Here is a 25,659-nt window from a genome sequence, read left to right as displayed (position 1 = left end):
CTTAAGTAACCTAAATTGTAATTAAATATCTTGCTGAATTACAGTCTTAAATACACATATATAATTTCATCAGCTTAGTTTTATTGAGACCTAATTTAATTTGATAGTGGAAAGAGAAGTGTGCGTTACACAATTGATGTCTATGGTCCTGATCTTGCAATCAGATCCGTGTGTGAGGATAATTGATTTATAACTCTGGATAGAATCTGCCAACATGGATATTGGCGCAGGACCAAAGCCTAAACTGCTACAGTATAGTTCTCCAGAAGATGAAAACTTACCATCAAATAAATCTGTTGATAAAGCCCTGCAAAACCAAATTCGTTACAAAACTATTGAACATACAATTTTGTTAATGAAGCTATAATGTAATCTAATTATATGTAACACTGTAGAAAAAAAATAAGTTAATATTACATTATTGTACTAATTAATCAAAATACACAACTTTAACTGGTATTTTCATGGAAATTGTTAGCTAAAATCAGGTTGCAGATTTGTGGAAAACGGTTTATTCCAGTAAAATATAAGCAGCTGTAATAGTGTATGATCTCTAGTTTCTAAGAAAATAAAATAAAATAAAATTAAAAAAAGGCAGCAGTTAGGCCAGTCATAGCTGTCTAATTTTAACAGCTATATTACTTTTTGCAATGTACTTAATTTTAATACAGGGTGCTGTATTTGGTGAAGAACACTTCACAGAATCAGAAAACACTGATTCTGTTACAGATGCCCATCCATGTTTCCCAGAAGCCAGGAGTATTTTTCAGACTTCTGATGCTACCTGAGAATAACTTTGACAGACTTGATTCTTACAGAGAAATGAGCCAAAATTATTTTGTGTTAATTGGAAGAGGTTTTTTATCTTTGTGGGAAACCTGTTTTACTTGGTTTTCTCACAAAAGCACTTGTGCATTTCCAAGAATAAAGAGTGTTCAACATAAATTGGTATAGTCAAGGAAACAGGATAGCTCTACAGCATTTATAGTCTTGGATAATATCTGGTATTAAACAACATGACATAGGCATTTGTAGCCACTAATAGCATGCAAAGCTCCTCAGAAATTGTTGGAAAAGCTTTTAGGGAACAGAGGGAGGAGGAAACCGAGCCATTCACAAAGCACAGCAAGGCCAGTCTCGTAATATTCCTTTAAAGTGAAAAAGAGACACTCATCCATGCTGAAGATGAGTACGTGGTAGAGTTGGGTCCCTGTTCTGAGTGGCCTCTTTTGGGAGCCTTCCCTCGTGCACTGTTTGAAGAGCTAAGGGAGATTTAGCCCCCCAGACTGAAGCTGACCTTTCTCTCTCGTTGCAGCAGGGGGTGATTCTCCAAGCTTGCAGACAGAAATAAAAATTTAGCCTATTCTCCAGGGTTTTTCAAATTCTTTTTAAACAATTTTATGTCTTCGTGCGTGCGTGTGTGTGTTTAGCATCTTGCAACATCTTTCTGGAATCTTCAAGACAAAACCCCAAGTGTTCTGGGAAGTCTGAGGGCTAATATTACTCACTGTTTCTTTCCAAGGCTTCCTTCCACCCTCCTATAAGGAGGAACTGATTGACATAGTTATTTTAGAATACCTATTTTAGTAAATTTCCTGGTGGATACAAGGCCTTGGCTTCACAATAATAAAAAAGAATGTTTCCCAATTTAAAATTCTTAACCTTTTAATCAGAGCTTGTCATGATTAAGTCTAAGCTACGCTATAACAGAAACTAGAAAAACTATAGCAACTTTATGGCTTCGAATTATTCTACTTGAGAATGTGCCCACATAGGTAGAAACTTGTCTTAAAATGGTGACTGTTTCTGCATGTATGTTGTTCTGCTTTAGATTCCCTTGCATCATAGAGTTTTGATTCAGTTTTCTCACTTACTCGCAAACATCTCCAGAGTAAGGGAACCTTGAAAACAAAAAGTATCCTGATATAGTTGACCGGATTTGATGCCACTACAGGATTAAGCAAAGCATGTTGCTCATCGTGCAAAGGTTATATAAACAGTTGTGTTTTGTGGTGTGCTCTGAAGGTCAGCAATGCATGTGCTGTTGAACTACTACAGAGAAAGTGGATTCCAAAGTTGAGAGCTTTCTTCTGAGGTTGTGTACTTTGCTTTTTTTCTTTCTTTTGATGTGCCTGGGTAAGTATTTTGACTTCCTGCACAAGATAAAGTCACACAAAGGGACAGTGTATAATGCCAAGTTAGGACTGCTGAAGACTTTTGTTCCTCTCTCAGTAGAATATGTACAGGATATAGCAGCAGCACAAGGCTGGTATTTCTTAAGCTTGAGATGGAGGAGAATTATTTAAATTATTTGCCCTCTGACTGAAACTGTCACCTGTTTCTGCTGTGCATTGTGGAAATCAAAATTATGTCAGTGATTCCGACCATTTTGGATAAGCTTCTGCTGTGCGTACAGATTTTAAGAGGTAAAAATGTCTGTCATAGTACTGGTGGTGTTTTTTGATATTGATGCCCACTCCAAAATGTGCCGGGCCAATTTGTTCCTTATTTATCTACAACGCCAGTGTGCTGTTGCTGGAGATCCATGTAGGAAATTGTTCTTTTAGAATACCTATTTTAGTAAATTTCCAAGGACATACAAGGCCATGAGTTCAGAATAATAAAAAAGAATGTTGCTTCACACCCAGTTCAGGAAATGATTGTCATTTATCAGTCAGCTTCTTTCTTCTAGCCTTCTTGCATTTTTCCTCCTGCCTTTTTTATCTTCTCTTTTCACTCACCTACTAAATATAGATGTTTAGCGATGTATTAGTGATTTAGTGATAGATTTAGTGGTAGATTGATAAACGTGTTCTTTTCACAGAGCTCAATGCTGTGACTACCTTCCATATAAAACATAAAATACAGACATTATTTAATAACTTCTGAGCATAGACATACCGGAGAAGGACACCTTGTTACCTCTCTTGCATCATCTCTAGTGGCAAGTTATGTTTGCTGCACACATGGCACATGCAAATCTGTTTTATTTCCCAACAGGCTGTTCTTCACTCTGGCTTCAATAACCGGCCCCGGCTGAGCCCTGACTTAATCTTTCTTGGTTGGTGAATCCAGTGAATCAGCTGAAATCAAATGCATCCGTTTATGGCGACTTTGTACTCTGGTGGCTACCCTGGAACAGGTATGGGACCTGGAAGCTGGTGTCTTTATCTGTTTCTGTGATGGAGGGGATACTGCTCCTCTAGGATACCATGGACCCTGAAATAAGGTCAGGTAGCAGAGTGGAGCCGTTTCTGAGGAAGATGAGATCCTTCAGGAAACAGCCTCAAGGGGAGGTTTAGATTGGATATTAGGAAAAATTTCTTTACTGAAAGAGTGGTCAGGCATTGGCACAGGCTACTGAGAGAGGTGGTGGATTCACCAACCCTGGAAGAATTAATAAAGCGTGTAGATGTTTAGGAGGCGTGGTGGTATTGGGTTGATGGTTGAACTTGATGATCTTAGAGGTCTTTTCCAACCTTAATGATTCTATGATTCCCTGTTGCTGCACAGAAACAAGCAGTGAATACTTTGGCTCTCGCTGTTTTGCCTACCGGGTATATGCTTTTTTGTGACCCATAGCAGCAAGGGCAAATGCGGCTGGTGAGGTAGCAAACTGATCTTTACATTAAAAACATGAATTCAGTTTCCTGCATTGCATCCACACCATCAATGGCACCACATGTGACGTCGCGCTGAAGGGCAGGTCCCACAAACCCTCACCGCGATGCCGAACTGCTGCGTTCATCTAAAACCGTTGTCCATCACGACAGCATTGGCTTTGGAGAGCGGAGGCTGCAGGATTCCCTGAGCAGCCGGGTCGTGGTGCCTGGGGGCGGGAGGATGCGAGTTGCTCTTTCATCCTCCCTCATGCCAGAGCCTGGTGAACAACTGACACAGTGCAAAGAGACAACCCCCAGGCCGGCCTTTTTCTTACGGTTTTCATTTTCTTTACACGTCTTTTCAAAGCATAATTTTGTATTTTTTTGCAGCACCAGGCGCTACTCAGCGCCAAGGGCCGCCGCCGTCACTTACCGCCCCCGTAAGGGCGGGCAACAGGGCCACGAGGCCCCTCAGCAGCCGCCGCCGGGCTGTCAAAGGGGCGGGGCGCCGAGCGCGCGAGGCCGCCAGCCAATCAGAGGGGCCGGCCGGCCGGCCCAACCGGCTCGCCTCTTTCTCTTTGGCGCTGGGCGGGGCGTGGCGGGGGCGTGGCGCGGCGCGCGCCATGCTGATCACGCTGTGCTACCTGTACCTGTGGGCGCGCTGGGGGCCCGGCTGGGCCGCCCTCGTCCGCCGCACCGTGCGCCGCCTCCACCGCTCCCGCTGCTCCTTCACCTTCTGCCGTTGCGCCGGCCCCGCGGCGGCTCCGGCTCGGCAGCCGCGCAGGCAGGCGCCGCCCGAGGAGCGGGTCTGCCTCAGGGTAGGGAACAAAGTCTTTTTCACGGACGAGACGCAGGTACCGCCCCGAGCCGTGGGGGGCGGGAGGGGGGCGGGGAGGCGCTTCCTCCGGGGCCGCTCGGGAGAGGGAGCGGCCCGTGTTACCGTGGTAACGCGGCCAGGACTAGGGATCGTTGGCCTGGAGCGGGCTCGGGGGTGGTTTTAACTATATTCCTGTAAAGCGCAGCTTTGTACGTACAGCCTCGGCAGTAGGAGCGCCGAGGAGAGGTGGCTCCTGTTTCCGCAGGAGTAACGTACTTTTAGCACGTCCAAGGCTATCGTCTAAAAAACGTTTGGCGTATTGGTGCGTTCAGGGTTTGTGTCAGATTTAAAACGTAGCTGAGTCCCTAACAGAGTACGGCTTGTGCTTTTGGTTATGGAATTATTATAATCTGAATTATTTAAGTGGATTTGTCCAAGTTTTTCACCAAATACCAGAATTCGTGTAGATAAGAATCTCCTCGGTCTCCTTTTTCCTGAAGGTTACACGTGTGTTTGGAAATTATCAGTCGTGACCTGTTTTACTTAAATGGGTGTTACTGAACTGCATTTATGAAGCATGTTGCTGGCTAGGTGCTACGCTTCAAGAAGCAGAGAAGCTTTCCATAAATTCAGTGTGTAAAGAGAATGTTTTCAGCGCAGTAAAAATAAGATCATGAATGCTAATGGAGCTTGTTCAAAAATAGTCTTTTTGCTATCCGACACGCAGGTTATTTCTTACCTAAAAGCGATGGTGACAGTCTCAGAATCTCTCACAGGAAAGTTAAATACTTAACTCACATTATGATAAAGCTCTTAAAACCAAAACCCAAATAATTGTCCATGTGTTTAAGAGGAGTTCGGCCTTAATTGGCTGGGATTATTGTTTCACAAATGGTATTTCAACTAATTTATGCTGTTCTTTGCTCCGCTTCTGCTCATTTCTGAAAGAGCTTCTCCTTGGTCCTTGCACAGTAAGCACATTTTTTTCTGTCTGCAGTGTTATTCATGCAGACTGACTTTATAAGCTTGTCAGTTTATTTGTGTTTATTGGGAGTTGGGAAGCCCTCTAGGGAACTGTAGTTTGGCGTAAGGTCAACACTATTATTCAAAATATATCTGTCTCTTAAAAACATGTACTGAAAGTTACCAGTTGCTCTGAGAATCCCTGTGGAAGGTGCCTGCCATGGTTCGCCTCGGGGTAGCATGGCAGGTAAGGGCTCTGATCTGGCTGCATTAAAGGCAGAGGCAGCACCACTATGGAGCTCCCTACATCCTCTGTGGACACTGTGAAGAGAAAAAGGTTAACTAGCAGGTTTTTTGGCTAGCTGAGCTACTTTGCTTTCCGAGAAGGTGTAACTGTCTCTGGACTGTAATCAGTAATTTCTTTAAGATAAGATAGCAGCAAGTCATAAATCGTAACCGGTAAAGTTTTTTTTTTGTTTGATCTTTAATCAGATTGGATGCTTAAGATAGTACAAAGCTTCATGAGTTCAGTTCACTTTCCTGTGGAAGGTAGCAATGTTTGCTCTTGCAGCTTCTGTGCTCGATTAAGCTGGTTCAATTGGCAATCTATCCCCATAGACTTAATATTATGCAATTTCCTGTTAAATGTGGAGTGACGTACACATGTAATGTGCTATAGGGAAATTCTCTTATGTTTCCACACAAAATTACCAAAGGTGTGCAAAGTGCATGTTTCTAGTATAGTAGTAGCAAAATATCTATTTCTAATGTTTGCCACTTTTAAATTATGGCAGAAAAAACTAAGTTTTATGCAGTATCTACATAAAAATTGATGTAACATGACATGGGATCAGATTATGTATTAGAAGCTTTGAGGTTCTTAAAACTGTTTTTTGGTCTACTGATTCCAGCTATTGAGGTTTATTTGCTCATTTGTGATGACGAGAGAGGGAACCATTTTTATAATTTAATGAAGGAAACATTTGTACAATGGTCTGCTAAGTGGATAGGCTACCTTATGGACAAACTTATTCTGAATGAGCTACAGAAATGACCCTAAACTTAGAGTTACCTACTGAATAATTTTGGTGCAAATGCATGAGGACTTAATATATGAAAAAGCAAAAAAAACCCAAAGAGTACCCTCTCCTTTTATTTCAAATATTTTTTTAAGATTTTTCAAATCACTTTTTAAAGACTCTGTCCTGAGGTTGTACGTGACCACAAAATATAACTGTCTTTATGTAATTGGCTTTAGAAAGGAAGTCCTGAAACTTTGTAAATTAGGTCTAAAAATTAGACCTGTGTAGTAGTTCTTGGGTCACTTGTGGCTCACAAGTTGTTTGGGCTTTTGGCAGATGGGTGTAGAGACAGTGTATATGACCGAGCTGTGGGCCTGTATGTTTCCTGGAGGGTTGTTACCCAAGCAGAATGAATGCTGCCTGGACTACTGTCCAGTTGGAGGGCCTGCAGCGACTGACCAGGCTGGTTGTGTGTGGTGACTGCTTTCTCACTCCTGGCCGAGTAGCAGACACTGCCCTTCCAGCCACCAGAAGCGAGGCAGGAGGGCCATGGGTTTGTGTAGCCAGGGGAGAAGAGGGAAGCAAGAAAGAAGCAGGGCGAACTGCAGTGTGAATGGGAGAGAAGGATGGGGTTGAACGAGGGATGTTGCTGGTGGCCAATGCCAACAACAGTCACAGTGCCAACGGCATAATGGTCTTGTGGCCCACTCACTTGTGCGCTCTTCCGGTAAAGCTGAAAGCTGGAGTCTGAATTGGCTTAAAAGCTTGATTGTCACTTTTAGTTTTGCTTTTGATCAGTTCCTGCTTAATGCTTCAGACCTTTACCCTTTTTTCCCCCTCATGGGCAATGTGAAATGGTAGAAACCCTTCATGCAAGCCCAAAGGATCAGATTTTAATTTAGGCTGGGCATAATTTAAAAATGAAATATTAAATTGGATGCTTGCTATACAGACTTACTTTTCTTTCCTGTCTCTTTCAGTTCCTTGATGACTTAAACAGATGGAGCCTGCTTCTCATTTCTCCATTTATTTATCCTGATAAGTTACTTAAAGCAGAACATATAGCTTTTGTGACAGAAAGCATTTCAGCTCAGACGGATAATTTGCAGAAAGTACCTGGCTCTTCAAAAGAGGTAAGTAGTTCTCTCTGTTTCTTACACAGAAAGTAGTACAGATAGGTCATGCACCAATACAGCCTGGGGGCTGAACTGTCTCCTTCCCTGGAGACATTCAAAACCCGCCTGGATGTGTTCCTGCGCCCCCAGCTCTAGGTGTGCCTGCTCAAGCAGGGGGGTTGGACAAGATGATCTCCAGAGGTCCCTTCCAACCCCTGCCATTCTGTGATTCTGTGATTTCGTAGGTATAAACCTAAAACGCTTAATAATAATAAAAAAAAGGCAGATAGATATTTTATGTTTATAATGTTATTGGGAATAAAAAGGTAATCTATTAATTAAAATGAATCACTGTTAATACTTTAGTTCTATCTTATGCTTCAAATAGACCCATAGATATTTTATTGAGATTTTTAGTAGCACACTTCTCTGGCTGTGGATGGGAACTGCAGAATTCCATCGTGACTTTGGATTAGGCATGTATGGCTAGGTACACTGAATAGGAGAAAAATGCTTGAAAGCTGTTATACTGAGGCAGACCAGAAGTCCATTTAGCTCAGCATCCTGTGAAACAAATGCCTTAGTAAGAATATACAGAGCAAGCATATATTAAGATTTCTGAAAAGCGCTTCAGGCCTCCAACCAAGTGGTTGTGAAAAGTTGTAATTGAAATAGAAGTCTTGCTTGGAAGCAAGTGATTTATAAGTACAAGTTAAATTATTATGCATTTGGATGGTTCTGTCTTTCTCCAGAAGTAAGGCCAAAATCAAGCTTTTAATCTCTTTGCCATTCCCCCAATGCATTTTATAGAAAAGCAATACTTCTTGGTTAGAACTTTATAAATTGTGTTTGCCTTTTAATGAGTTATACTTACAAAATGTTTTATTTTAATTTTTTATTACAAAATAGATTAAACTAGTACTGAAATCCTTGTGGCGAGCATACTTACAAAATGTTCATATCCTAGATACCTAGAAATATAAAAAGTGTCCCTTCCGCTACTATATTGGAAGTGAGAAGGTGTGGATTTAAAAGATGATGTTCTAAAACGAATTACTGAATATATGCCATCTGTAAACAGACTATGCATAAAAGTAGTATCCAGACCCTATCACAACTTACTGTGAACTTGAGATAATGTCTGTCTTTCCCCTGAGTTTTGTTGGTTTTACAAGTTTTTCCCCACATGAGGGATGCTTGCTGCCTAGGCATCTCAGCTTGGATGCAGGTCTGAAGGGGGTGAGAGGTTGTAACCCAAAGCAAAAGATAAACTTACCTTGCAGGGAGGAAAAAAATCTTCTAAGCGGTACCAGTTGTGATAGTTCCTTCCTAAGGCAGTCAGTTGTTGTGTGGGCTGCATGCTTTCCGTAGTGAAGAGGACAGAATGGACCTCATTGCCTACTGGAAAGAGGAGAAATGGAAAGACATGCATGCTAGGATATCATTGGGTAGGCAATAATAAACCCTCTGGACTGGTCGCTGGGGTACCATAAAATTGACAGAACCCTCCGGTTGAACAGGCTGTGCCACAAGCTAGGATCACTGCCTGGGGGCAGTGGATAAGGTGTCTTCTTGAAAGGCTCCTGCTTAGCACCCTAAAGGCCCATGTGTCATCCTTGCTTTTTGGCATCAGCTTTCAAGCTCCTTTTTGGAGTTAAAGAAAACCTGTCACATGCACAGGTGCTTGTGGCCTGTCCATTTCCCTGGATGAAGAATATATATTTTCCAGGCCACCTGTTCTGGGAGATGACCCAGGAGTCCTCTGCTGGAGTGAACATTGAGAGCAGAGTGGTTGGTAAATAGTCTTATCTAATTTGAATGCAGGAACAGAAGGACAGATTGGGAACAGGCAGAATTCCAGATTTGCGCCTGCAATCAAATTTTTAGTACCTCCATGGAGGCCTGTCAATTCTAGAACAGAGCATGCTTTTGGAGCGTGTTAGTCTTTGCCCTCCAGAGGAATGATGTCCAGGTGAAGTGCTGCATGAGGCAAAATCATTATCTCTATGAAGCTTGAAGAGTGAGGTCTGGAGGCCCTGAAAGCTTGTTGAGAACTCTGACCTTTTCTGCTGAAGTCTTCTGACCCTGCTTCCACTGGCCTCATGTTTCCTTGGAGCCCACAGGAAGTAGTCATATTAGGTGGTTTGTAAATGTTTTTATTGCCTTTGATGTAAGACCGTGGAATCCATTAAGGTGGGCCCTGCTTCTAGGAGATAAACTAGATAGGACATGCTCCGCTGTCAACGTTGTCTCAGAGATTGCTGGGCCAACTCAGACAGAAGGCTAAGGGAGATTTTTTGGTTTTACTTTTTTTGTAGAAGAGAGGTCCACAATAACATCTGAATTGAAGCTCTAGTTTGTTCTTTTGGGATTTATTGTTTAGTGGAGTTCTTTAATCTTGTTGGTTTTGTCTGCATTTTCTTTAGTATGGAAAATGTTTGTATGCTTATGTATACATTGATAATTAATTTGATTTGTCAAGCTCAAAAGCGATAGTCCAGGCAAAAGAACAAAACCGAAGAGGACTGCTGGTTTATTTGGTTGTTTACTGTTCTTCTGTGTGTATGTCACTTCTAGCAAAGTACTTTTAATGTTGCTACCTCTGGCAGCCAGCTGTTGATGTAGACAGGGGCTGTAAGAACTGATTGCTCCTGTGACCTGTGATAATTTATAGACAGAAAAGTGGTTCTTTTTTAGGGCTATCAGTGATATGTGACTAGTTTCTGTTGAAACTGAAGTGGACACAGAAAGCAGTATAAATAATTTCTCATCTCTTACTGAGAGCTGGCCTTTCATTTTGTATTCTGACAGAATTTTTATGAAGATTTCTAGTCATAGTGGGAAAGCTTGGCCTGTTTGAAAATATTTTCTGAGGATTTTCATTATGTTGTGAAGCAAGTTGATAGCTGCATGAGCAAGATTACAGGTCTTATGTCTTGGCAACAGCCTTACTTTGTGAGGTTCTTTTGTATATTTACTTTATTTGCATTAGACAGCAATAAATACTTTTTACTTACTAGCAGGTCTAATGTTTTACTTGATGCCATGAAAAAAAGCTCAAGAGCATCAATATATCTTCCTCATAGTTTCTGGGTGACATGTTGGGGTTAGCTGCTTGTGCCCATTCTCTGCATAAGAAAGGTTACCTAAATACAGTGTGTCTCTTACCTTCCACCATAGAGAGTAGTCTGGAGTCATACGCTGAGGAAAATAGAGAAGGAAGCTGGTATCCTATATCATAAATGTATCTGCCATGTCTGTCACTGGTGGTCGTTAATTGCCAACAGTTAGCAACAGGCCTTTAGAGTTTTATGCCTTGTGACTACAACTGGAGACTTCCATTCCACTGTGGATGCTGTACCAACAGATTGAAAAGAGTTCAGAATACCTTCCATCTGGAAAGCAATGGTGTTGTCCAGGTCATCAGTCAAGGCAGTTGGTTGGGGCAATTCTGGCTGACTTGGCCACAGACTTCCCCAGTGACAATGGGGTGAAGTCTGACTGATGCTCCAACTACAGCGATTCAAATCTATCAGATTTGATATCAGATATCAAATCTGGTATAGCTGTCTTCCAGAGGAGACTTGGTTCTGCTTCAGAACTGGTTAATACTAGTGTGCCCAGAAATATATCCTGTTACTTTGGAGCTGGTATTTCTTTGTGGTACAGTCATGGAGGTGACCTTTCAGAAGGTCCTGGAGGTAGAAACTTGCTGTTGTTTTTTTACTAGTAAGTGGTTGTTCAGTCCAGGTGTTCGGGACCTGAGTGATACATCTGTCATGACTTTGAGGGCTGTCTCTCACCAACTGTGTGTTCTGGTGTGGCTGGTTTGGAGCTGATACTTGCTCTAGTGTTACAGAGTTGGAGTTTAACCCAGAAATTAAAGCATGCAGCTGACCTTGTGGTAAACACCAACACACTGCCCACATGCTGCTATCTTTTTCTCTTTTTGAAACTGTGTTTGTTCACTAAGGGTTAGTATGGGTGATGTATGAGCAGATACTCAGCAGCTTTCCTGTTAGGTATCCAAAAGCCACCGATATGAGTAGGGACTGAATGGTCTCATCTGCATTGCGCTAATGCGAGACTGTCTTTGAAAATTACTTAGAAAGGAGATGCTACCCTTAAGGTTGTATGAGATCTGAGTTTCATCTTTCTTCTTGTTCCCTTGGGAAATACTGTAAAGTTAAAAATCGGAAGCAGACTCTTTGGGGTATTATGTAAACCACTTAACTGCGGTAGATAAAAAGGTACATTCAGTTGGTAGTCTAATTATGAACAAGTAAAATATCCAAGAGTTCACCCTCATTTTGTGCATTCAGAAGAAGTGTTTTTTCTTACTGTGTTTCATCGGTGTGTTACATCTTGTGTGTAGTGATAAAAGGGTGAACTTCATGAAAGTGGTTTGGTGATGACAGTGTCAAAGTACTGGAGTTGCTATATGGGAATTGAGCTTTGTCTCCTACTATTTGGAACATACTATGTGGTGAAGGCTCATGTTTTTTAGGTCATGAAAACAGGTGGTGCTTCACTGTCTCTAAAAGCGCCTTCAGAGGAGGACAGTTGGTTTGCGTATCCAATAAAGGATAAAGGCTGTGGTGTCAGTCACACAATTTTTACTGAAACTGGTTGCTTTATTGGGTTTTTGCTTTCTGAGCTGACTCTTAAATTACTGTTTGCCAACTGTATGAATATTGTTTTGTTAGGTACTTTTGCTTTATAAACATAGGGTTTAAAAGGGGTCATTTTCATTTATGAGTCAGCAGACAGATTTGTGGTCTTTATTAACGTGCTTGCCTTTCAGAAGGAAGTCAAAACTCTCTTCACTTTTCCTCCACTTCTGGCTTTTATAGTTGAACTTGAAACTTGTTCTCCAAGACGGTACAGCTGTGTAGTTTGGGTTTAACAAACCTTGAAGAAAAGAACCCAAGGGTGTCACTTTCATAATGCTTCTTTTCTGGAGAATGGAATTTTTTATGTAGATAAGCAGCTTGAATCTTCCATGTTTAGTTAATGCTTCTGATAGTCAGTGTGTACTTTTATTAAACCCTAGTAGTTTACTTTTTGCTCTTTTTATCAGCATTATTTTTAGAATCTGCTGAAAGCCATGTCTTGGAAATAAATACAAGTAGAACAGAATGTGATAACGCTCTCCGACCATTTTGTGTGTTACTTGAAGCTTTTATAGCCTTGATCTTTGGGAAAGATGTATTTGTACTCCCAATTTGCTTTCAGAACTTGGTGTGGATGTTGCTTTGTTTTCTCCTCTTAGGAACGAATCCTGTAGCAGGGATTGCTTGCTACATGGCCCTTCTTCAGTAGGTTCTTTTGGTTGTATTCAGTCTCATACATTGACCTTTGTAGCCATGAAGGGTGCACTTTTGTGTGAAAGGAACTGTCAGCTGAAAGCCTTCTCTAGTTGAGATGTGTTGTCTCACAATACTATTAAGTGTAGCAGTTGTTTTAAACACATCAGGCATCACAGAAACAAGTCTTAAACGTGATTCTGACAGTTTAGTATTCCATAGTCCTAGCAGCTACGCTTTTCCTTTTTTTTAAAAAGTACTTTCTTTAAAATTAATTCCAGTGCTTGGGTTTGCCAGTTGTGTCGTTTTGGTTTGGTAATGTCCCTCTGTTGGCTCTGCCAACTGTTGTGCTGCTTTTTAATAGCAGAATCCTTCGCAAAAGAACGGCAGTTTTTATTTGCAGTTCCATCTTGCAGACTTATAATACTGTTGGTATTTTGATATTTTCCTGTAACCTTTATAAACTGAAAAACATGCATATGCTTTATTCTAGGTTGTGAAGTGGTCAGACTACTGTTCACCATTGGCCTATAAACCTGGTGAGCCTTATAAGTTAATTGCTGAAGCAAGTGTAGATAATTTCAGTAACCTTGGAATAGCATTCATGGAAGACAGGCTTCAAATGGATAATGGAATGGTGCCACACAAGATTGTTTGTAAGTATCTTCACAAATTGTTTTTAATGGTAGAACATGTTTGTCTAATGGTTATTTTAAGACTCCGCATATAGTCTTCATACCTACATAAAACCCCATGCTTTTAGTTTGGCACAATGTTTTCTTCCTGTTGTCATTCTAGGCAGTTGATTGCTCCGCAGCACTACCATATTTTATACTGAATACTGTCAAATACAGAGATCCTTGAAAAGTTCTACCACTTTTTAAGTGAGTTTCTCTCTTTACAGAACATCTTAGAAATGCAGCAACAGAAGTAACAGAAAAATGGATCAAAAGATTTTTGGAATAACCCCCCTTCTTTTTCTTTAATGCCTCATAAGCTACTGCCAATAATGAACCTTAGTGTGCTGAGATCTCCAAGTATCCAAGATGGTGTTTAACCTTTTGCAAATGCATGAATGCATAAATGTCACAAAGGTGAAGTTAGAAAATATTGTTTCTGTAAGTCTTGTCTGTTAGATTAATTAATCTATTTGAAAAAGAAAATACAGAAGGTTTTAGGCCAATGTTCTCTTTTTGGATTTGAAAGAAAAGTGTATTCAAAGCTAAATATAGGTTGAGAAAAATTGCTGTAACTTGAGCATCTTAATCCTTTAGATCACTGAGAGAAAAGCTTACAGATGCTTTCTAAATAGGGAGAGAGATAAGCAGGGGAAGGAGGGTGGTGTCATTGCTAGTTGAATTTTGAATTTTTGGTGGATGGTTTATTTCTTTAGGGGGTGATTTTAATGATATCAAAACTGTGAGCCATTGTGTCCTCATTAGTTTAATAGTTTCACCTAAGGCAGGGAGGGAATTCATGGCTAATTCCACAGGGAGGAGAAGGAAATAGTAACAGTTGCACTTGTAACACCATTCTTATATAGAATTGTCTGGGCTGTGGGAAGTCCCAAGTTCCCCTCCCTTTGCTGCAGGAGACTTGAACTTCTTTTTTCCAGCACTGTTCTAAAAGTGCCATAATATGCAGTCTGTAGGATATTGTGGAGTAGTGACCTCTTGGGGGGTAGAGCCAAGCTGGTTTTTTTTCTCTTTTTTTTTTTTTCCTCTTTTGTTCATCAGTAGTCTCATTTTTTCCTGCCTAGTTGTGTCTTCTCATCTGTGTTGATAAAACTGTGGGTCGTGTCAAGTAATAAAATAACATTCAGGGCTGAAAAAAAATCCTCATGTCCTGCCTCCCTCCCCCCACCCACCCCACCCCCCCCCACGGAAAAGGGGCTTTGGGTTGCTTGGTTTGGTTTGGAGGTGGTGGTTTGGTTTTTTTTGTTTGCTTGGTTTTTTGTTTTTTATGTAGACCGTAGTGGGTTGGCAGAAGTTGGGGAATGACAAAATCAAGAACAGCTGGCAAGGGTGCAAGAGGGTAGGAATATGCTCACAAAGGTATCTGATGTGAAACTCTGACTCTTGGTGCTGTTCTGCAAAAATATTCATGAAAGGAGGGGTTGGAAGCTGAAAGAGCGCCCCAGTCATTTACTTTTCAGAATGCTTTCTGGCTCATTTTGGTTCAGGTACTACGTGCATGCTAGAACTGCTCCAGGAGAACAGGCTGATGGAGGCTATTGATGGAATAGTGTATTGGCTGGTAGATGTGAAATTCTCCTGGGATGTGCAAAAATCTTGCTTCAAATTTCTGCTCCAAACTAGGCAAAGGGGTTATAGTTTCAAGGGAATGCAAGTGCTGTTAAATGAAGAAAGTGAATGAACTTGGATCTGATGTATTGTGCGCCAGCTGACTATTTTGTTAATCAAATTTCTCACTGAATTTCTTTGAGAAATCAGGAACAAAAACACAGTAAGTTTATTTGGCCTCATGGGAGTGGAGAGGGATTCAGTAAAATTTTGCAGACTTTGATTTAAAGTATTTTCATGGCTCAGCAGCTGAAAAAAAATGACCTTATGAAGAGTGTTTTTTCTCTCCTCTTTCTTAGTTTTCTCTGCAAGTTTTACGCTGACAATAATAATCTTTGCCCTTCCTTTCTCAGTTGTATTTGCCAGAAATTTTTTATCTTTGCATTTCCATCTTTTTCAGGGGGAGAAAGGGGAAGGTTTAACAGTTCTTCCTATTTGCCAGTTTTCCCTCAGATTGTTAGCTCCCAAGTCTTGGTATGGGTGGGTATGTCTCCCTTTCTGCAGACTGAAAGCAGTTCAGATTTTTTTTTAACTCACTTTTGCTTGTGCCAAACTTTTATCTGCAGCCTTCAGCAATGCAAGAGACATGGTTCAGTGCCTTCATTTCACCCAATATCATCATTTTACCTGTTTATATCAAAATAGGTTATTTCAAAATAGCAGCAAGCAGTTTTCCACCCTGCCCTCCTTAAGAGACCAGTATTTTTCCAAAGGTACTTCCATTGCTTCATTTTGTCCTTTGCTGGGGACAGAGAGACAGGCAAAATAACAAGCTGACAAGGTGATGCATTTATGAGAACTTCCTCACCTTCCCACCCATAGACTCCTGTTCCATTAAGAACACAGCTGCATTATGTACAGTAACTGCTGCATTATGTACAGTAACTATCATGTTTTACTTTTGTGCCAAATGTTTTTGCACTCACCATAAATGTTTGTTTAAATGTGCCCTGTAAATATCGTGTTGTGCTCTCAGTCAGACTTTTCTGAAACAGCCATTAGAGTAAATGACTTGTGTTATGAGAGAAAATTTATTATGTTGTTGGGGAGAGGGGGTTAGGATTTGGTGTGTCAAACAAGTGAAATTCTTGCTATTATAGATGATTTGTACTGAAATTAAATCTAAATCCTGCTGTGGTAGTGATATTCATCATAGCTCTTTTAATATCATTTTTATAACCTCTTTTTTTTATTCTTTAACTCTTCCAGCTGTCCATTTACAGGAATCTACTCTGAAAGAGTTGGCGCTGGTAACACCATCTCTAAAAGAGCAAAGTGTAAGCAGTACACAAATGGATGAAGTAACTCCTGCTGCTACTTTTGGGTGTACTGTTAAATCAGGATTAGGAGTAGCTGAATCTGCAGGACAAGGTGAAGAGCAGAAATCCAAGCTAGAGAAAGAAAGTGAGCATGAAAATGAATCCAACGGTCTGTCTGACAAAGAGGCAGTTGCTGGACTACATCACCACTTGCATCTTTCCAGCTGTCATGAATGCCTGCAACTTGAAAACAGTACTATTGAATCGGTCAGATTTGCCTCTGCAGAGAACATTCCAGAACTTTCTGATGATGTCAATAGCAGACTGGAAGAGAAGGATGATGACTGTCTGGCAAGAGGAATAAAGAGAGTAAACCTTGCTGGAAAGCCCCCTAATATATTGATTTATCTTGGTTCTGAAACTGCAAAAGTGGAATTTGAGCAGGTAAAATCAATCCTTCAGGAATGCATTGGTGCAGACAGCTACACCGTCTACCAGCTGCATGAGGAACAAGTTCTGAAAGCTCCCTGGATTGATAATTCGCTGCTGTTGGTCATTGCCACAGAGGAGCCTATTTCTGAGGAGAACCACAAACAGTTTATGAAATTTTTATCTAAAGGTGGAAAGATTCTAGGGTTTTCTTCGCATTTTACATTTGGTGGCATACAAATAAAGAGAAAAAGCAAACTGAAGAAGGCTGTCCATGAATTAGTGGTCTCTAAAATGGACAGCACTGAAATTAAGTTAAATCTTCTGGTCAGTGGGTGTATTTTTGAGGAAGTGATGAAGGAGGATACCAGCAAAGTGAAGACATTGAGTTGGCTAAATAATGCTGATAAAGATACAGTTATTGTTCATCTGACTTATGGAGACAGTGGAGGAGAAGCCATTCTTTCTCAGGTACTGTGTATGCAGAAGCATTCATTTGCTCATTGCTACGTGATGTTGTGGTGTGCTAAAAACGTTCACTTGTTCCCATTGCAGGCTCTTGGGGATGCTTGACAAGGGGAGGTATAGATGAATGTCTCAGTGAATGTACAAGGACTCTGAATGCAGAATGGTTTTCATTTGATCCTCAGGAAGCTTAAAGAACGGTAGAGAATGTTACTGCTGTTCCACTTCCTTGTTTTCACCATGTAGCCATGTTCATGCAGATCATGCAAGATCACAGTGGGTGGTGGTGGAGAGAGCAGATTTGCATAGTAAGCAAGCATCTTCAAGAGCAGAGCTATACTTTTCTGCTTGCTAGAAGTTGTGCAGTGGTACAACTGTGCATTTTGCAAATTTTGGGAGGTGGGAACAGGAAGAGCCAAGTTGTTGGTGGACTCGGGGTGAAAGCTTATGCTGGCAAGATAATAAAAGAAACATCCTTACAAAAATACGAACTACGGTGAAGCAGAGAGTCAGGAGAGGATGTAAAATAAACTCGGCAAGAAACTTGAAAGATGCCTCCCCTTAAAGTTTAAGGTTAAGGTAGCCAGCGCTTCTGGAAATCTGACTAGTGAATGAGAGAGTCGCAGTCTCTATTACTTGTTGTATGCCATGTCTAGAAAAACTGCTGCAGCTTCAGCAAGTAACTACACAATAAAGGTTAGTCTCTGACTGCACTAAAATGCCATTGTTGATTTAGGTCTGTTTGTTCCTTTTTTGCTACTATTGCTACCATTTTCTCAGTTATATTCTGTTTGTATCTTAGTGTTATGAATGAAGTGAATCATTTTATGGTTTGTTTAACAGTGTTATGATTAAGGCAAATTTATACATGCAAGTTAGGTTCATGAGGTTACCTTGATGTTCTGTCATTTAAAACCCCCCTTTGTTTAACTGGAATGCATTTTTTCTATTTACTATAAAAATGAAAATTCTAAAACTTGTTTTTTGTTTTCTAAACCTTGACATGTTTTCTGTCAGTACTATATGCTTTTTTTTTTGTGGTGGTGGTGGGTGGTTGGGGAGGAGAATCTGGTCTGCTGGAAACGTGCTTTTTTGTTTCCCAAGTCTTCCTTCAGGCTTTAAACTTTTAGATGTTTAACATTCTGCACCTAACAAATAGCTCAGAGCACCTGAGGGACAGAAATGGGGGAGTCTAGAATGAGCCAAAATCTTACTCATTCTACTTCAGAATAATAATATCCTAGCAAACAGGTACCTCTCCAGTGTTACGGTATTGTGATCTTTGTTAAAAAAAAAACCAAACAACCCCACACAAAAAAGGCAAAAAAAAAAAAAAGGCAAAAACACCCAACCCACAAAAACCCGTCCATACAAAACCCACACCCCCTCAAAAGGTTAACAACAGATAAGTTCAAGTACTAGTAATATTTTTTTGTTACTCTTACTCTGTCTTCCTGGGTAACGGGTGATGAAGCTTCCGTGGCTGTGTTAAAGGTAAATGTTGGTCATTGATTATTTAAATATTCACAGATACCTGGCTAAATGTTTGAGTGATAGAAAGGCGGATAAGAGGTACCATTAAGTTCAGAAAATAAGTCTGTGCCCCAGATACTTCTGCCTGGGTATATAACCTGTGCTATTAAATCTAGAAGGATTTCAGCCATTTTGTGGTAAAACCTTTAAAGTGAGCCAGAAGGCAACTTGCATGTTTTGAGTTAGCCTCCTTAGGATCATAGGTAAACATTTTCTTTGAAGCATTGCTGTTCACAATTATATCACTTCCCTTACTCCATGTTTGCTTTCAAGCAACACATTGAGAAAAACAGAGCAAGACCTATTTACCAGTATTAAGGCATATAATGCAGATATAACTGAATGAACTTTATGAAAGATTCTAGAACCTATTTTTACCAATATTTTAGTTACAGGAGAACTTTCTCAGGATCCCAGAGCAGTCAAATTTAACTGCTCATGTATCAGGTAGCATATACTCTTCTAGCAATTATGTAATTCAGAAATATTCATTAGGTTTCTTAGAAGTGTTTTAGTCTCTTACGAGTTTATCAGATTAAATCTGCTAGCTTTTTGGAAACTCTGTTATATGTAGTAGTATGTTTATAGCTTTGTGTAGGAAGCTTTGCCACCCATATGCTGTGTGCTTGTACTAGAAAATCGATTAGATACTGTTGCTATCCATTTCAGCAAGTTCCCTGGTAAAACCTGCTTTATTGTACGGTTTAAATTGACCCTTCTGCTGTAACAAAACTTAATACTGCAGAGGTTTTCCCCAGAAAAAGGGCATTACAGTATAGCTTCAAAAATCAGATTAAAAGGAGTAGTGTGTCATTTTATAATTTTAAATTACTTCCATTCTGGATTTCAAAAGCATTATTGTTTTCTCTTCAGGGGACTGACAGTGACATCAGCCATTAAATATTCTGTCACAGACCTCTTGTTTCCCTTCTCTCTGTGGTCTTCTGTTCCCCTCCCCCATTTCAGCATATTTCCTTGAATTTCAGTTAAGTAGATCATATATGAAAGATGAAGAACATAATTAAAATGTGCAAAATTGGAGAAATTAACAATGATAATAGCTTGTGATTGAATAATGAATATACATATAGTAGGCTACAAAGGCTTCTAAATATCTTGGAGCACTCTTTAAAAAAAACCAAACAAAAAAACCACAAAACCCAACAAACACAATAAAAAGCGCAAAAAAAAAAAAAAACCCAACAAAAAAAAAGGTCTAGGAGGGATTTTTTTTCTTTTGCCTTTCATTTCTACTTTTAAGCATCTGCTTCAGCCTTGAGAAGTGATTCTCTGCAAGGTGATGTTCTGGGGTTCTTGGGTCCCTTTCAGGCAGAAGCATTTCTTTATCTGCACCGATTGCAACTTAATCACACAGTAAGGGCTTGCTCAGCCTGAGTTCTACATATCTTTTGCAACCTCTGATAAAGCTTTTTCAATTCTAATGTAATTCAGCTCTTGTACAAGCTGGAATATGACCAATATTGCTGTTAGTTCTAGGTTGCTAGCAGACATGAAAAGCAGAAGAAGAAGTTTAACTTAGTAAATACAAGTTTGAACAACTCCAGGAGAAGACCAGTTTATTAAGAAGGGGTATTTTGTGAAGGCTTCAGAGGAAATTTTACTGTACTGGCAACTGTGATCCCTGAATCGGAGACTATAAATACATAGGTAGTCCTAGTTTATTAGGATAATAAAGCCCTACTTGGGTAGATATAATGAAGACATGAGAAAATTTTAAATTGCTCTAGTAACACTAGGTAGTTCAGCAACCACAGTCAGTACAAAGCTTTTGGAACTGTTGTGCTTATCTCTGCCATGCTGAAATATGTAACACCAACAAATTTTTTTTTTATTCCCTTTCTACATATCCTGCCAGGCACACTTGGAACTGGATATAAATTCTATGGATGTTCAGACTGAAGAGGATTTTAATTTGCTTAAAATAAGCAACACCAAGAGATATGAAGTTCTCAAGGAGATCCTGATATCACTTGGTCTGAGTTGTGAATTAAGTGAAATTCCTATGTTAACGCCTATTTACCTTCTCTCTTCTGATGAGGTAAGGCTTCTGCTTATATTTCAGCTTTTTGAGATTTACCCTCAAGTGAAATTCAGCGTTCACTTAAACATACCTTGTTTCTTATGTGGGTTTTTTTGGGTTTTTTTGAGAGGTTTATGTATGTACTACAGGTAAGCAAAATGTTTAATTTCTACTCTGTCACTGTTTTGTTACCTGCTAGTAGTAGTTTTGAACTGAACCATGTGGAAATTGTGCAGGGTTAGCTTCTCAAATGTATTTGTTATATTGCTGTTAAGAACATTTATGCTTATTTGCATGCTTCTCAAGCATCACAAGGCTGTGATAAGCTATGGAAATAACTGATTTAAAAGACAGGAGTTGTTTTTCTTCTAAAATGAGGTAGAAAGTTCTGTGTAGGCTGGCAACAAAAGCTCAAACCCAAATTATGGAGAATGGTGTGGCAGACCAAAAGTGAAAGACCTGAGTGAGTAGGTAAGAGTGTGTGATTATACAAAGAAGAGCTTTATTTCTGAGCGTGTTGTAATATTTCTTGGAAATGGAATAGCTTCTTGTATTTCAAATAGTCAGCTGACTATTCTGGACTTCTCAATTTGAGACATTGCTATGAAGAATTGTGAAGAACATATAAAGCAATAATTTTAATTATTTTTTCAAACATGACTTCAAATAGATGTGAACTGTATTATATTGATCTTGGAGGGGTGAAGTAGTAGATGATAAAAAGCAGTACAGGCTGCTTGAGCTCGATGAGGTTATTGTTTCCAACCCATATAGCACTGTCACTACTTACTCTGAGACTCTGAGCATGCTTGTCTGATTCCTGTTCCTTTTCTCTACCACCCTTGTACAGAAATGAGATGTCTGTCTTTAGGGGAACTCAGTGATTGAAGCTTCTCCTTGGATGCCTGTTTTCCAGCAGTGTCATATATAACATTTTTTGGATACAGGATCAATCAATTAACAAAGTGACATATTACAGCTAAATATTTTTAAATAACTTGGATGATATTTTACATTAAGATTGTACTTTTCAAAACACTGTTCATTAATCCAGAAGGTGGGTATGATAAGCATTGCACAATTTACAGATTGGGAGTATGGGATATGTGAATTCATGTTATGGCAGGCAAGTCAGTAGCACATCCAGACAAACTGACTAAAATATTATTAATATATGTATCTGTAAATTCAAATCTGCATTTGTTTTCTATGTCTCTGAAAATACTGCCAAAACTTTCTACTGGTGCATTAAGTAATGCCCTCATAGCAACTCAGATTGGATGTCACAATTGATCAAATTTAGGCAAAATGTAGAGAGCTTTTCTTTTTTTTTTTATTCCCCTTGAATGATTGCCCTTTCATGTATGCCAAACTCTGCCAGATTTACCTCTGCTTTACAATGAAGAAAATACTATTGGAAGTGCTTCAATCCAGCCTTCTGCTTGAAGCAGGGCTGTAGCCAATGATAGATCAGGTCAAGCATGCCCTTTATCTGGTTGAATCTTGAAAACCTCCAAGGGTGCATGCTACAACCTGTCCGTGCAACCTGTTCCAGTCCTGCTGTACCGTTCTAGTGACTTTTTTTTTTCCCTGGTGTCCTCTCAAGCTGCAATTTATGGCTGTTGATGCTTTACTACGTTGTCTAGAACTATGAAGAAGCATTTGGTTCTGTTGTTCTTTTAACTCTCTTAAGTAGTTACAGGACATTACTAAATCGCTCCTTAGTTGTCTCTTTGCCAAACTGAGCAAACCCAGCTTCTTTATCCTCTTCTTATAGATGTGTTGGTGCACCCCTAACCCCTCTGTGGTTGCTTTCTAAGGAATCTTAACTAGCAATTCCTTGCATAAGCTGAAGTCTGCTTTCCCAAGACCTAACTCTGCTGCTTCCCTTCTCAGCTCTCCTCCAGGTCTTTGATGCTTGTGGTTGCTACAGTCAATGCTCCTCCTGTCTGTGACCAAATAAAAAACAAGGTCTTCCCTGCCTGTGAGCAGGGGTGGGGGGAGTGAACGAGTGGCTGTGCGGTGTTTAGTTGCTGACTGGGGCTAAACCACGACAACTGGTTATCTAGTTCTGTGGCAGTTGTGGAAACAAAACTAAAACCCATGTAGCCTTTTTGACTAATATTAATTGTGCTCTGGACAGAAGACCTGTAGTTCACTGAACTCTTCCTTTTTTTTTTTTTTTTTTGTTCTCCTCCACTCTTTTTTTCATGATTGTTTCTTTCCTATGCACTTGCTATTTTCAAACACGCCATGAATAAAAAAAGAGTTAGCTAACTTCTATCCAAACTTGCCACCTAGTGGTGTATCACAGGTTGCAGGCCATCTATTAAAGATGTTTTTGCAATGTATGCTGTAGAGTTAAAGTTTATACCAAAATTAGTTTTTAAAATGCTGATTTTCCACATTTTTTTAAATGGTAGTTTTTCTGTGCTTGTATGTGTAGCCATTGTTTCAATGTCTCTTGCTTTAGCCATGACATGCTTCCATAATGTTGTGTGAAAGGAAGTTGCGACTTGTGTGTAAAAACTACAGTTAATAATGAGGAGATAGAGTATTAAAATAAACAAGGAATATGTAATAGTTCAGCTTTCTAACAAGTTGTTTATTTTTCTGCATACATCATATTCTACACAGGTGGTCTTGGTTCCTGGAGAGCAAGGAGGTAACAGAAATGTACCTGACAGGTGAATAATTTGAGGAAATACTTACACTTGTTTAAGATCAGAGTGAATCAGTAGTACTGGAAATGGAGGAAACTGTCTTGCAAGCTCTAGTACTCATGACCTTCCTTCTTTTTTATTACTATTTATATGGAGAGCTTGTCCAGTACAGGTCACTGGGGATGTATTGGATAGTCTATTCCTTCCCTGAGACATTATCCAAGTAATGTTCATTGACAGCAAGTGACTTTTGGATTATTTTCTTATGCTTCCCTGTAATAAGAAATGTCATACTGAGCCAACTAATGGTCAAGCAAGCTCAATGTCCTGTTAGCAGTTCCAAAAATGGAAGAATGGCAAATGTTCTTCTCTTTGTTTCTAAGAGTTGGCAGTTCAGTAATGATTCCTCACCCCCAAACTGGGGGTTGCATCTATACCATTATGTTTAAAAACCACTGGTGGACCTAACCTTGACAGATTTTTCTAATTAATTTTAGAAACTACGAGCTCCTTTTGGAAGAAATAATAATTAGTTTCTGCTTTGCATTTTCTACTCCGTTAAGAAAAAACGTAGATGTTTGGGGGGGGGTGGTAATTTTTAAATTCTTTAAATTTAAAGTCTAGTTTGGTTAGTTTTTTCCTTCTGATCTGTAAGCTTCAGTTTACAGCAGAGCTGTAGACTGTTCTATGTAATTTCTTTGGTTTCTCTTCTCCACTCCCTTTCCTCCTTTATTGCTTCAGAACTTTCATCAGACTTATTTTCTACTACATTGTGGACATCACATAAAACTTTCTCAACTTTATTACATGAATAAATAGCTTCTCTTGACTTTTCCGCTGCCTGCAGCTCCTGAACAATCTGTATCTTTTTGCATCATTGTTGCAATGCTGTTAATAATCCCATCAATTCTGTTATGCTGATTAGCATACATTTGATTATTAAGACTTTCAAATCTTCCCATCTGATCTCTGGGTCTTGGAAGGTGCCTTTTGCAATGTAATTTTAGCTGCTTCTGAGGGGTGGATTGGAAATTCTCTTTTTTTCCTCCTTAGGATTTACATTTTGGAGTTTTATTTTCCAGTTTATATGGTTATCATGTATCTTAAAATCACAGTCTTACTACATGGATTTTTAAAAAAAGCCAATCAAATATGAGTAGAACTGGCATTAGCTTTCTGAAAGCCAGTGTAACTTGAGAATTTAGGGAGACAATTTCTTTAATTCCTTTTTTTTTTTTTAATTAAAAAAAAGCTAATTCTGGGGAGAAGAGTTGAACTTTGACCTTAGGTGTCCAGGATGTTACCTATTACATTTCTTTAAGTTTTTAAGTTTATATTTAATAAAAACTGGGGGCTAGTTTTATGTATGGGAAAAAAAGCAAACATATAATTAACTTACACATAATTAAATGTGAATGTAGTGTCCTTTTCTTTGAAAAAAGGCTTGGAAAAGCAGATGTTAATACTTCATGAGGGTTACAGAGTTTGTAATGCACTTTTTGTGTTTGGCATATAGAAAGAAAATTTTAGCTTAGGGTGAATGCAGGAGACTTGGGAAGAAATATTGAAATCTTGACATTTGTGAAAATTACACAATTAAATTTCATCACTCAAGAAAAATCCATTAGGGATGGGATGGTCAAGCTTTTAAAAAAAGTGATGTGTTGACTGCATATGGCTTAGAACAGTATCAGCAGCACAAATCTAGTCTGGCTAAAACAGGCAGAGATTTCCAGCTATACTCTATTCAACTTGGAGATAGGATGAATTGGAGGCTGTACTTATTAAGCACTGAATCTCATTTTAGCTGTTGAATGTCTTCCTAAACAGCAGAAACTGACCCATATTGTTACCAGTGTTGCGGTAACAGTATTTAGGTTACTGTCAGTAGAAAGTTAAAATGTCAGACTGAGATGTCAAACTAGAAAATATGATTTATTACATTTTTGTGTATATTGCAATTGTCCAATAATGTTACTGCTGTGATTCATTCCCGTATCTTGGGGATTTTCCATTTTACTCCTTTTTTTTAATTATTATTTATTTTTTCCTTTCTGTGTTTCTTTTGCTTACCTGGCTTTTTCTTAAAATGTCCACAGGCTCTATCAGTCTGAGACTGAAATTCTGGTAATATTATGGCT

At 39.5% G+C, this 25,659-nt stretch overlaps 1 protein-coding gene across 6 annotated transcripts in view; it reads left to right on the top strand.

The window, feature by feature from the left end:
- The first annotated feature begins 4,179 nt into the window (after positions 1 to 4,179).
- The window catches only part of HLCS (holocarboxylase synthetase), a 128,904-nt gene continuing 107,424 nt past the window's right edge, over positions 4,180 to 25,659 (top strand). For 2 of the 6 annotated variants that reach the window (XM_064471611.1, XM_064471619.1), the window contains exons 1-5: positions 4,181 to 4,456; positions 7,385 to 7,537; positions 13,319 to 13,481; positions 16,338 to 17,287; positions 20,691 to 20,873. In XM_064471611.1, the coding sequence (XP_064327681.1) occupies positions 4,226 to 4,456; positions 7,385 to 7,537; positions 13,319 to 13,481; positions 16,338 to 17,287; positions 20,691 to 20,873 (1,680 nt within the window). In that variant the 5' untranslated portion in view covers positions 4,181 to 4,225. Of the gene's footprint in view, positions 4,457 to 7,384; positions 7,538 to 13,318; positions 13,482 to 16,337; positions 17,288 to 20,690; positions 20,874 to 25,659 lie in introns of all 6 variants that reach the window. The other 4 variants (XR_010376048.1, XM_064471586.1, XR_010376050.1 and 1 more) reach the window with 3 other exon arrangements.

Source organism: Phalacrocorax carbo, chromosome 1, assembly GCF_963921805.1.
Source record: "Phalacrocorax carbo chromosome 1, bPhaCar2.1, whole genome shotgun sequence".
In the NCBI taxonomy this organism is placed as follows: Eukaryota; Metazoa; Chordata; class Aves; order Suliformes; family Phalacrocoracidae; genus Phalacrocorax; species Phalacrocorax carbo.
The sequence above is the reverse complement of the archived record's forward strand: the minus strand, read 5'-3'. Positions and strand labels throughout refer to the sequence as shown.